This window comes from Triticum urartu, chromosome 4 (genome assembly GCF_003073215.2).
Source record: "Triticum urartu cultivar G1812 chromosome 4, Tu2.1, whole genome shotgun sequence".
In the NCBI taxonomy this organism is placed as follows: domain Eukaryota; kingdom Viridiplantae; phylum Streptophyta; class Magnoliopsida; order Poales; family Poaceae; genus Triticum; species Triticum urartu.
In genome coordinates, this window is record NC_053025.1 from 18,897,417 (window position 1) to 18,909,813 (window position 12,397).

Genomic DNA, 12,397 nt, shown 5'->3' on the forward strand with positions numbered 1-12,397 from the left:
CATCATTGGCTGGAAGGACCAAGGACGAATAGTTATTTTGGCTTAGTGCAACAATTCCTTGGTACTGTGCCGCATATCGACGCAGTGAAGAGGTCGGCGTGCATAGAGGGTGCGCGGATGGCTCTTGCCCGTGTCAAGACATACTGGGCAGAGATGGAGGCCACCGCTATTGCAACCCAGAGTTCGGCCGTAGGCCGGGTATCGGCCGAGCACTATTTTGAAGAGGTCCTAGAAGGCGCTCGTTTAATAAAGGCTCAGTTCTCAAAGAGTATCATGTTTTAGTGACATGTATCCCAATTGTAAGAACAATACTATTTTGAATTATAAAGGTTGTGTTTATACTTTTGCCTGAAAGTATTATTATGCCTCCTGTGCGGTCGTTTATGTATACATATATATAACCTGAAAGTTTGCAGTCATCGGCTTCAGCCCCCACGCATATAGTGCGGGGGTGTTCGCAAAAGCGCGTGTTCACACTTGATCCAACGTCTTGGTCCATTAAGGAGGTGGTAGCACGGCGAACGAGGCAATCAGACTATATTGCTTTAACACTTTCACTTAACCATAGGAGTTTGACAGTGGGGCTACTATATAGCCCCTGGTACTTCCGCGTCTATCCGAATATGGTGCGCGTATGTACATGACCGGGAAAACCGGTCCTTCATTAATGCGGAGGAATCCCGAAGATTCCGATGAGTCATCGAGTGGTTGACCAGTCTCACACTTTATCATGACAGTCAGTTTTCGGCTTTCTCTATTGAGGTGCTCGTCCAGATGAACCAGGGCACAATCGCAGTAGTTCTCCCGGTGCCGCCTTAGCCGATAGAGCGGAACGTAAGGTAGCAAAACACGGGAGCCGGGCAAACCCAACATTTGACCAAAGACATGATTCGGAGCTGATGCATATAAGGCCAAACTCGCGACGCCGAACACTCCCTAAGGTATTTGGACTTTACAACATATACTGGGCTGAGTAACGCCCTCGATAATGAACCCTAAATTTCCAGGTACGTGCATTAGTCTGACGTGGCGAAATGCCAATAATGCCAGAATCCCTCTCGGTTGTGTTAAGTATCCGGAGGGTATGAAGCAACAAGAGACAGTAAGAAAGGTTTACGCAGGGTCTTAATCTAAAAAGAAACCTTTGAGCGGGGCCCTGTTGCACGTCTGCGCCTGTGTCTCCGTTGTGCCGTATCCTGGAAGGGTGTAGCACGATTATCATCTGTAAAAGAGAAAAATCCAGCCCAAAGTCGGCAAGCGAAAAGAGAAAAAAATGGTTATTCTTAATAAACCGTTAAAATGTGATATATATTGTGTTAATATGGTCAAGCCGAACTGTGGCCCTTTTCACATGCGGGAAGCCCCTAGTACCACATATGGGGGTATATCCCTCGACCTAATCTCGGGTTTATCTGAGCTGCTACACCTAGTGGTGTGCCGGACTCGTCTAACCGTGTCCGCGGTCTTGACGACCGATCGTTTATTCTGGCCCGAGAGGGGGCTGTTTTTAGTGTTCGGCTGCTAGAGCCGCCACACGTTCTTCCGCACGTAGAGAACGCTCTGTGTTTTCGCTAATTGTGCTGATGCCACATGGACCGGGCATCTTGAGCTTAAGATAGGCGTAATGCGGTACAACATTAAAACGAGCGAAGGCCGTTCTTCCGAGTAGTGCGTGATAGCCGCTTCGGAATGGAGCTATGTCGAAGGTTAATTCTTCGCTTCGGAAGTTGTCGGAGGGACCGAATACAACCTCTAGTACTAGAGAGCCCGTGCAGCGGGCCTCTCGGCCTGGTATTACTCCTTTAAAGGTAGTATTGCTTTGGCTAATGCTCATTGGGTCTATCCCCATTTTGCGTATTGTGTCCTGATATATCAGATTAAGACTACTGCCGCCGTCCATGAGGACTCGGGTGAGATGGTATCCGTTGATTATTGGGTCGAGCACCAAGGCGACCGATCCTCCATGCCGGACATTGGTCGGTCTATCCCTGCGATCAAAAGTGATCGGGCAGGTCGACCAAGGGTTGAACTTGGGGGTGACAGGCTCAACGGTGCATGCGTCTCGGAGTGCGTGTTTGCTCCTCCTCTTCGTCACGTGAATCATGTTCACTAATTTAACCTCTGGTGGGAACTTTTTTTGTCCCCCAGTGTTTTGCTGGCGAGGCTCATCCTCGTCTTCACTTGGTGTCTCCCTCCCCTTGTGTTCGACGTTTAGCTTACCGGCCTGCTTGAAGACCCAACATTCTCTATGGGTGTGATTTGCAGGTTTATCGGAGGTGCCGTGAATCTGACATAATTTGTCTAGAATCTTGTTTAGGCTGGACGGTCCATCTCTGTTGCCTTTTAAAGGCTTTTTCCGTTGACCGGGTTGAGAGCCCCTAAATCCGGCGTTTACCGTCGTGTTGTCTGGGCTGTCTTTGTTATTTCGACACTTGCTTTTACTACGTCGTTGTTTTCCATTGCCATCCCTAACTTCAGATGTTCCTGGGTCGCTGATGCTATCACAGGCCAGCCAGCTATCTTCGCCCGTGCAAAAGCGGGTCATAAGGGTTGTTAGGGCTGCCATTGTCCTTGGTTTTTCCTGGCCGAGGTGTCGGGCGAGCCATTCGTCTCGAACACTGTATTTGAAAGCTGCTAAGGCTTCGGCGTCCGGGCAATCGACAATTTGGTTCTTCTTAGTGAGGAATCTGTTCCAAAGCTTTCGGGCTGACTCTCCGGGCTGTTGAATTATATGACTTAGATCGTCTGCGTCCGGAGGTCGGACATAAGTCCCTTGAAAATTAGCCCTAAAAGCATCCTCAAGCTCCTCCCAACTTCCAATTGAGTTTTCAGGGAGGCTCTTGAGCCAGTGCCGAGCTGGTCCTTTCAGCTTGAGGGGCAAGTACTTGATGGCGTGGAGATCGTCTCCGCGAGCCATATAGATATGGAGGATGAAGTCCTCAATCCAGACCCCAGGGTCTGTTGTTCCGCCGTATGCCTCTATGTTCACGGGTTTGAATCCCTCTGGAAATTCGTGATCCAGCACCTCATCGGTGAAACATAGGGGGTGCGCGGCACCCCTGTATTTGGATGTGTCATGGCGTTCTGACGGTTGTAGTGTTCGGTTTTGATTATGCGCTGGAGCGCCCTTCCTAGACCCGTAGATGGATCTGGTCATGTCGACTTTTTGATGCAAGTCCTTGCATGGATCGTGTGCTGACTTATGTGCGGTCTCGTTGGCTGTCCTATCGCGGCCACGAGGTGGTCGATTCGACCGGTCGGCCGTTTTATTTTTTGGCTGTGTAGGCTCTAAGGCCTCATCGTCAAATTCAGGCAACAGCTTGCGCTTTGGATAGCTCTTTGTGTGGCGACTGCCACCGTATTTTTCTTCAGTGTCTAGCACTTTGTTCCATCTAGTGTTGAGTGTATTTTGCGCGGCCTTAAGCCTTTGCTTCTTCTTATTCAGACTCCTCGCGGTGGCAATAAGCCTTCTATGGAGGTTCTCTTGTTCCAGGTGCTTTTTCGGGATGATGTGTGCATTGTCGTCCGGACTGTTCTCCTCTCCGGAGACAGGTTGATGAGCGTTACCCCCGGCGTCGCCGTGTTCGGACAGCGGCTCCATACTATTGCCGCCGTCCGCTCGTTCATCCTGCTCTGTCGCTGGGTCCATGTGGTCATCATTTCCATTGGAGTCGGCCGGGGTGTTATTTTTTCTTGCGCTGTTTTCGCTGTTTTTGCCGAGGCGGGGTTTGGAGCGGCGCCTACGCCGTCGCTTTGGTTGCTTCTCGAGGCAGCTATCCTTCGCTGCATCCTTCCGTTCCTCGTCATTGTTCTCTTTGGGTGTATCCACCATATATATATCATGTGATGAAGTGGCTGTCCAGCGCCCTGTGGGCGGTGGTTCCTGTTCGTCTCCTGCATCGTCGTCCATACCGTCGATGTCTTCGGAGCCGAAATCGAGCATGTCGGTTAAATCATCGACACTGGCAACTAAGTGGGTGGTGGGTGGGCAGCGAATTTCTTCGTCGTCCGCATCCCATTCTAGCCGGACATAGTTCCGCGAAGGGTCCCCTAACAAGGACAGAGACTTTAATGAATTTAACACATCGCCCAAAGGCAAGTGCTGAAAGATATCCGGGAGGTAAACTCCATGATCGGCGCCCAATCAGATTCGATAGGCATAGACGTAGACGGTTCGGGGCCTGTGGCCGGGGATGACTCTGAGGATCCGGCGACACAGGTCTCATAGGAGGTGAAGTCAGTATTCGGCTCTATGGCCACTGAGTGTGTGGCCTCCAAGGCTGGGTCCATCCACCCGTCCTTGGACGCTGTAATCGACTCCGGATCTAGGGCCGGAGTAGGCATAGGTGTGATCTCCTGAACACCGTCCGGCGGCAGAGCTAAGTCGTGCTCGTCGTGACTGTGCGGCGCCCCTGACATGGGCTCGAATCCTTCAAAGATCAAGTCTCCGTGGATGTCGGCAGTGTAGTTTAAATTTCTAAACCTGACCTGACGACCAGGGGCGTAGCTCTCGATCTGCTCCAGATGGCCAAGCGAGTTGGCCCGCAGTACGAAGCCGCCGAATACAAAGATCTGTACGGGGAGGAAAACCTCACCCTGGATCACATCGTTGGCGATGATCGAAGGAGCCATCAAGCCTTTATCATGACGGCACAGTGGAACTCTCAATGAAAGCACCAATGTCGGTGTCAAAACCGGCGGATCTCGTGTAGGGGGTCCCGAACTGTGCGTCTAAGGCGGATGGTAACAGGAGGCGGGGTGTTGGTGTCAAAACCGGCGGATCTCGGGTAGGGGGTCCCGAACTGTGCGTCTAGGCGGATGGTAACAGGAGACAAGGGACACGATGTTTTTACCCAGGTTCGGGCCCTCTCGATGGAGGTAAAACCCTACTCCTGCTTGATTAATATTGATGATATGGGTAGTACAAGAGTAGATCTACCACAAGATCAGAGAGGCTAAACCCTAGAAGCTAGCCTATGGTATGATTGTTGTTCGTCCTACGGACTAAAACCCTCCGGTTTATGTAGACACCGGTGAGGGTTAGGGTTACACAGAGTCAGTTACAATGGGAGGAGATCTACATATCCGAATCGCCAAGGTTGCCTTCCACGCCAAGGAAAGTCCCATCCGGACACGGGACGAAGTCTTCAATCTTGTATCTTCACAGTCCAGGAGTCCGGCCAAAGGTTATAGTTTGGCTACCCAGACACCCCCTACTCCGGGAGTCCCTCAGTAGCCCCTGAACCAGGCTTTAATGACGATGAGTCCGGCGCGCAGATTGTCTTCGGCATTGCAAGGCGGGTTCCTCCTCCGAATACTTCATAGAAGATTTTGACCATAGGACAGTGTCTGGCTATGCAAAACAAGTTTCCACATACCACCGTAGAGAGAATATTATTTACACAAATCTAATCTGCTGACGTATTCCGTAGCGTGTCATCACACCACAGCCAAGTCTTTATTCGAATCATTTTTACTGTCCCACCTCAGCGCGTTTTGCGAGGCGGTTTCCTTGGCACGTCCTGTCGAAGCAGAGATCGGGTCCCCTTTATTTACGGGATTCTCATCAATACGGATGTGGGTAACCCACTCGTGCCCGTTGGTATGTTCCCTCGATCAAAGGCGAGTCCCAAACGGCCACGGGGAGGGCTCTTGGTATTCAACCTCTTATAAAGAGACCAAGGCCTTACTCCTTTATTTCAATCTCAAACGAGTTCGCCCTTCACCTCGAGTTCCAACACCCAAGGCCCCAGATTTCAGGCGCTTCGGACCTTCGATGATGTCCGGTTCCGACCTTCGAGGCCGATTGATGCCTTCCTCCGTCACGGAGGAGGACGTGCTAAAGCTGAGAGGGGCCAGGTTCTTGACCGGCGAAATCTCGCATAGGCTGCCTGCGCAAGGGCAGGTCATTCCCACTCCCAAGCGTGGTGAGAGCGTGGTGTTCGTGTCTCACTTCCTTCGAGGGCTCGGCTTCCCGATGGATCCCTTCTTGAGGGGGCTCATGTTTTATTATGGGCTGGAATTTCACGACTTGGCTCCGGAGTCCATATTCCACATCTCATCGTTCATCGTAGTGTGTGAAGCCTTCCTCCGTATTACTCCTCACTTCGGACTGTGGCTTAAGGCCTTTAAAGTAGCGCCGAAGATGATCGAGGGACGGCACGCGGAGTGTGGAGGAGCTGTTATAAGAAAGAATGCCGATGCTCCATGGCCCGAGGGCTCTTTTCAAGAGGAGTCCAGCTTATGGCAACAAGAGTGGTTTTACATTGCAGTTCCCAGGGGCACCAAGTGGGCGGCACCACCTGCTTTTTGCTCGGGTCCTCCACCATGGCTAGCGTCATGGGTCAATAAGGGGCTGGACTGGGGGCCGGCAAAGGACGTTCCCCTGTTGTAGGGCCGCATCCGAGATCTCCTAGAAAGGGACATCAGTCTGGTCGTAGTGACGCAGGTTATGCTACTTCGCCGAGTTCTGCCCTGCAAACGTCACCCCCTACGCCTATGGGAGTTCAACCCGGAGGGACCACGAGCTCTCCAACATTTTCTTGGCATGACGCCCGTGGAGATGTACAAATTGTTCTTCGGACCACAAGTAGTGTGTCCGGATACTACGGAGGACGCAGGTCTAAGCTGCAATCGTCCGGATACTCAAGTAAGTAGCCCTGTGCTCGGACATACCTTCCATCACAACATCGCCCTTAAAAGAGTTGCCCTTGAAACAGGAGTGGGTAGCGAAGGCAAAGTTAATCAGGTGTCCGGCCCCCCTTCCTGAGACCTCGCCGAATCCCGTGTTGACCAGGATGCTGGAGATTGCGTCTTTGGAAGAGAATGAGGAGGGGGACAAGGGAGCTACCGCCTCCTTGAAGGAGGCTGTTGGGAAAGGAGGAATCAAAAATTCCTCTACCCAGGGGAAGAAGAGGACCGCCTCTGATAACCCGGAGACCATGGTCTCAAAGCGGGGGAAGAAATCTTCACCAGAGGGTCCAGTGCCGGGGGATACCTTGGCCATACTGTGCCCCCAAGGGGATCAGCCCTCCACCGAGCCGTAAGTAGAGAGGGGAGTTTAAAATGAGAAAAATCCCTGTTTTATTTCTGAGGAAAATAACCGAAATTTTACCTTGTAGTTCGGATCTCAGCCCTTCTCAGCAGAGCTCATCCTCAGGGGACCTTCTTCTGGAGATGATGGAGAGCGGAATGCCTTCCCCTGACGTACCGCCTTACGAGGCGGGCAACCCTGAGGTGTCGTCGCGGAGGGTTTCTCTGAATCCGGCAGGACCGGAAGGCAGTCATATGGCCCCCCAAATCTCTCCTAGTCCGGGCTTTGACAAAAGCCAGCGAACGAGTCCGGCCCCGCCTGGTGCACGATCGGAGGAGCTGAGGGATCTGCTAGGGCGAGCGTCTATCTCAGAGGAGCACCGTGCGTTGATGGGTACGGTGATTGAAAGGATTTCGTTCGCGGAAAGCGGGTTGCACAAGGCCTTCAGGAGTTTACTGACAGGCTTTGAGGTACGCGAAGTGATGTACCTTTTAACAGTTCCGCATATATAAAATGCGCCCTGTATAGATAGTAGCCCCTGAGACTCTGTGTGTTGCCGAAGACGGCAACACGCAGAGGATCATAGTCCCAGGTATAATGTTGCCGCCTTCTTATACAGGTGGCGAGGTGTCTGGTGGCTAGCCGGACTGATGAATTTGCCGAGCTAAAGCGGCAGCTTGACGTGGCAGATGCCGAAATCACGCTTGTCAACAAGCAGCTTGATGAGGCACAAGGTATGTAATTTCTCCGGAGACACCTGGTAAGAGGAGCTTCATGCCAGTATCTTACAATGCATGTGCTTAATGCAGATGGTGCTGCCGCTGTGGAGAACCTTCGGGCAGAGCTTGCCCGAGCCAAGGGGCAAGCCAGAAAAAGCGATGCGGCTGCCCTAAAGGCGGTCGAGGAGCTGAAAGCCGAATAGGCTGCTCACTGCCGAAGCAAGGAGGAAATGGCCGAGATGGCTGTGAAGTTAAAGACCGCTGCTGACCGCTGCAAGCTTCTTGAAAAAGAAGATCAGGCGGAGCGGACAGACCTAGAAAAGGCCACTACGGTGGCCAAGGATGCTCGCTCTGCGATGAGAGCTATGAAGGAGGAGCTATGTCAAGTCGGAGATATCGCGGCTGGAAAGCCCTTTATGCTGCGGATGAAGTTCGGGGATCCTAAATATGCTCTGTTGGACCGGATGTGGAGTACGGCGGACACTTATCTGGATTTGGCGCCGAGTGCCGCAGACGTGGCCGAACACTTCCGAGATCAAGAGGATCACGAAGTGGAAAAAGCTTTTCTGGTCGCAGTTTCATAATCCCGAGCGTCCACTTCCATTAACCGATCGTTTGGCCGAATGGGCCGAGCTGAATAGGTTATCCGGACTCGCCATGAAGTATGTCGTGGATCATCCGTGGCCGGAAAGGCCAAAGCCGAACAGTTATTTTAGCTTGGTGCAGTAGTTCCTTGGTGCAGTGCCGCATATCAATGCGATGAAGAGGTCAGCATGCATAGAGGGTGCGCGGATGGCCCTTGCCCGTGTCAAGACATACTGGGCGGAGATGGAGGCCACCACTGTTGCATCCCGAGACTCGGACGAAAGCCGAGTACCTGCCGAGCACTATTTTCAGGAAGTTCTGGAAGGCGCTCGTTTAATAGAGACACAGTGCTCGAAGGATATTATGTTTGAATGACATTGATTATTGTAAAACAGTATTTTGATAAATTGTAGAAGCTTTTTATACTTGTGCCTGCAAGTATTATGATGCCTCCTGTGCGGCCGTTTAAGATATATGTATATATAGTCCGAAAGGTGGCAGTCGTCGGCTTCAGCCCCCACGCATATAATGCGGAGGTGTTCGCAGAAGGCGCATTTTCACACTTGATCCAACGTCTTGCTCCACAAAGGAGGTGATGGCGCAGCGAACTAGGCAATCGGACTATAATGCTTTATCACTTTCACTTAGCCATAGGAGTTTGACAGTGAGGCTACTATATAGCCCCTGGTGACACTGCGCTCGCCCGAACTCGGGGCGCGTTTGTGTCTGGCCGGGAAACGACCATTCGTTAATGCGGAGGAATCCCGAAGATTCCGATAGGTCATCGAGTGGTTGACCAGTCTCACGCTATATCATGAAAGTCAAATTTCGGCTTTCTCTACTGAGGTGCTCGCCTGGTGCCGCCTTAGCCGATAGAGCGGAACGTAAGGCAGCAAAACACAGGAGCCGGGGAAACCCAACATTTGACCAAAGACATGATTTGGAGCTGATGCATATAAGGCCAAACTCGCGACGCCGAACACTCCCTAAGGTATTCGGACTTTATGAAAATGGGCTGAGCAGTGCCCTTGATAATAAGCCCCTGGTGTCCAGGTACGCGCAACGTTCTGACGTGGCCACATGCCAAGACGCCAGCCTCCTCCTCGGTTATACGGAGAATCCGGGGGATGTGTATCAACAAGAGACAGTAAAAAAGGTTTACGCAAGGTCTTAATCTAAAAAGAATCCTTGGAACGGGTCCCTGCTGCACGTATGCGCCTGTGTCTCCGTTGTGCCGTATCCTGGACGGGTGTAGCACGGTGTTCATCTGTAAAAGAGAGGAACTTAGTTGAAAAGGTTGTGCGAAATGTACATTATACTAAATAAACAAAGTATAATTCAAAAAAGAGTAAAATTGAGCACTATTGTCTCTTGTTTTACATGCGCGGAGCCCCTTGTAATGGGGTGTACGGCTATTAAGCCTTTATCAATTTTATGTTTACTCCGGACTCGTCTATCCGCGTCCATGGTCTTAACGACCTATTAGGTGCTTTGATTGACGAAGCCGCCTTAGTGTGTGGCTGTCAAGGCAGCCGCACAGTCTTCCACGCGGGGAGAACACTGAATGTTTCCCTTTAGCGATATGATGCCTCGTGGACCGGGCATCTTAAGCGTGAGAGACGCATAATGTGGTATTGCGTTAAAGCGGGCGAAAGCTTCACGTCCCAGTAGTGCTTGATAGCCACTTGAAAATGGGGCGATGTGGAAGGTTAGCTTTTCGCGGCGGAAGTTATCGGGGGAGCCGAACATTACTTCTAGCAGAATAGAACCCGTGCAACGGGCATCCGGGCCTGGCGTTACTCCTTGCAAGGAAGTGTTGCTATGGCGAATTTTTGTTGGGTCCATCCCAATTTTACGGATTGTGTCCTGATATAGTAGGTTTAGACCACTGCCGCCGTCCATCAGGACTTGTGTAAAGTGGAGTCCGTCGATTATCGGATCTAATATCAGGGCAGTCCAGCCTGCGTTCCGGATACTTCTAGAGTAATCCTGATGGTCGAAGGTGATCGGTTTTAACAACCAGTGGAGAGACTCCTTTGGGATAGGCCGTGTGGCGCGTATCTCGATGGGCGCCATTCTATTTTTCCCTTTAGTCATGTGAAGTAAGTTTACTGTTTTGACTTCTTGTGGGAAATTCTTTTGTTTCCCGGTGCTCTGCTTGTAGGGTTCATCATCGTCCCCGCTTGGTGTGTCGAGCCCCTTGTGTTCGGCGTTGAGTTTGCCGGATTGCTTGAAGATCCAACAATCTCTTTGGGTATGGTTTGCAGGCTTCCCGGGAGTTCTGTGGATTTGGCATATCTTGTCCAAGATGTTGTTCAGGGTAGATAGCTTGTCCCAGTTATTCTTGAGGGGCAGCTTTTTCTGATTTTGCCGAGAGCTTTTGAATCCGGCATTGACTACCGTGCTCTTCGGGCTGTTTCCCTTATTCCGGCGCTGGTCCTTGCTGCGTCGTGGTTTCCCATTTCCATCCCTAACTTCGGATGTACTTGGGTCGCTGGTGCTGCATCTTGCTAACCAGCTGTCCTCTCCCGCGCAAAAGCGGGTCATGAGGCTTGTTAATGCGGCCATTGTTCTTGGCTTTTCCTGGCCGAGGTGTCTGGCAAGCCATTCGTCTCGAACGCTGTGTTTGAAAGCTGCTAAGGCTTCGGCGTCCGGACAGTCGACTATCTGGTTCTTTTTAGTAAGAAATCCGTTCAAGAGTTTTCGGGCTGACTCTCCGGGTTGTTGAGTTATATGGCTTAAATCGTCTACATCTGGAGGTCGGACATAGGTCCCTTGAAAATTTCCCCGAAAAGCATCCTCGAGCTCTTCCCAACTTCCAATGGTGTTTTCGGGAAGGCTTTTAAGCCAATGCCGGGCTGGCCCTTTGAGCTTGAGGGGTAAGTATTTAATGGCGTGGAGGTCATCTCCCCTGGCCATGTGTATGTGGAGGATATAATCCTCAATCCAGACTCCAGGGTCTGTTGTTCCGTCGTATGCCTCTATTTTTACGGGTTTGAATCCCGCTGGAAATTCATGGTCCAGCACCTGATCGGTGAAACATAGGGGGTGTGCGGCACCCCTGTATTTGGGTGTGCCGTGGTGTTCGGATATTTGTGGCATTGCATTGCATACTAGAGCTTGCTTTCTTGGCCCGTAAATAGACCTGGCTGGGCCATCCTTTTGATGCGAATCCTTGGGTGGATCGCGTGTTGGTTTGTGTGCGGCGCCATTTGCCGCTCTATGTTGGCCACGGGATCGTCTATCCGACCGGATGGCTTCCTTTGATTTTGGGGGCTCTAGGGCTTCCTCATCAAATTCGGGCAGTAGCTTTCGCTTCGGATAGCTCTTTCTATGGCGACTATCGCCGTATTTATCTGCGGTGTTGAGTACTTTGCTCCATCTGATTCGGAGTGCGTCTTCCGCAGTTTTGAGCTTCCACTTCTGCTTTTTCAGGCTACGCGCGGTGGCGACGAGCCTTTTGTGGAGGTTCTTTTTCTCCAGGAACTTTTCCGGCGTGAGGTCGTCCGGACTGTTATCTTCGCTGGGGACGGGGTATTTGGTTTGTTTATCCAAGTTGCCTTGTTCGGACGGTTGCTCGATGCCATGTTCATCGTCTGCCGGTTCGCCCTGCTCTGTGGCCGGGTCTGTATGGCCGCTGTCTCTGTTGAGGCGGGGCTTGGAGCGGCGCTTACGCCGTCGCTTTGGCTGCTTTTCGAGGGAACGACCCTTCATTGCGTCCTCCCGTTCTTCGTCATTGTTTCCTTTTGGTGTGTCCACCATGTATACATCATAGGATGGGGTGGCTGTCCAGTGCCCTATAGGCGCTGGTTCTTGTTCGTCTCCTACATCGTCGTCCATACCGTCGATTTCTTCGGAGTCGAAGTATAGCATGTCGGTTAAATCATCGACCGTGGCTACGAAGTGGGTGGTGGGTGGGCATTGAATTTCTTCGTCGTCTCCATCCCAACCTTGCTGACCATAGTCCGGCCAGGACTCTCCTGATAAAGAGAGAGATTTTAGTGAATTGAGAATGTCGCCGAAGGGCGAGTGCTGAAAGATGTCCGCGGCAGTAAACTCC

The 12,397-nt window shown here is 51.6% G+C and overlaps 1 protein-coding gene across 1 annotated transcript; it reads right to left on the bottom strand.

The window, feature by feature from the left end:
• Positions 1–1,364: 1,364 nt before the first annotated feature.
• On the bottom strand, positions 1,365–10,344 carry LOC125554547 (the record flags this gene model as incomplete). Its single annotated transcript, XM_048718070.1, has 2 exons — positions 1,365–1,464; positions 9,899–10,344. Coding segments are annotated over 2 exons (546 nt in total), but the record flags the coding sequence as incomplete, so codon positions are not given.
• Positions 10,345–12,397: the final 2,053 nt, after the last annotated feature.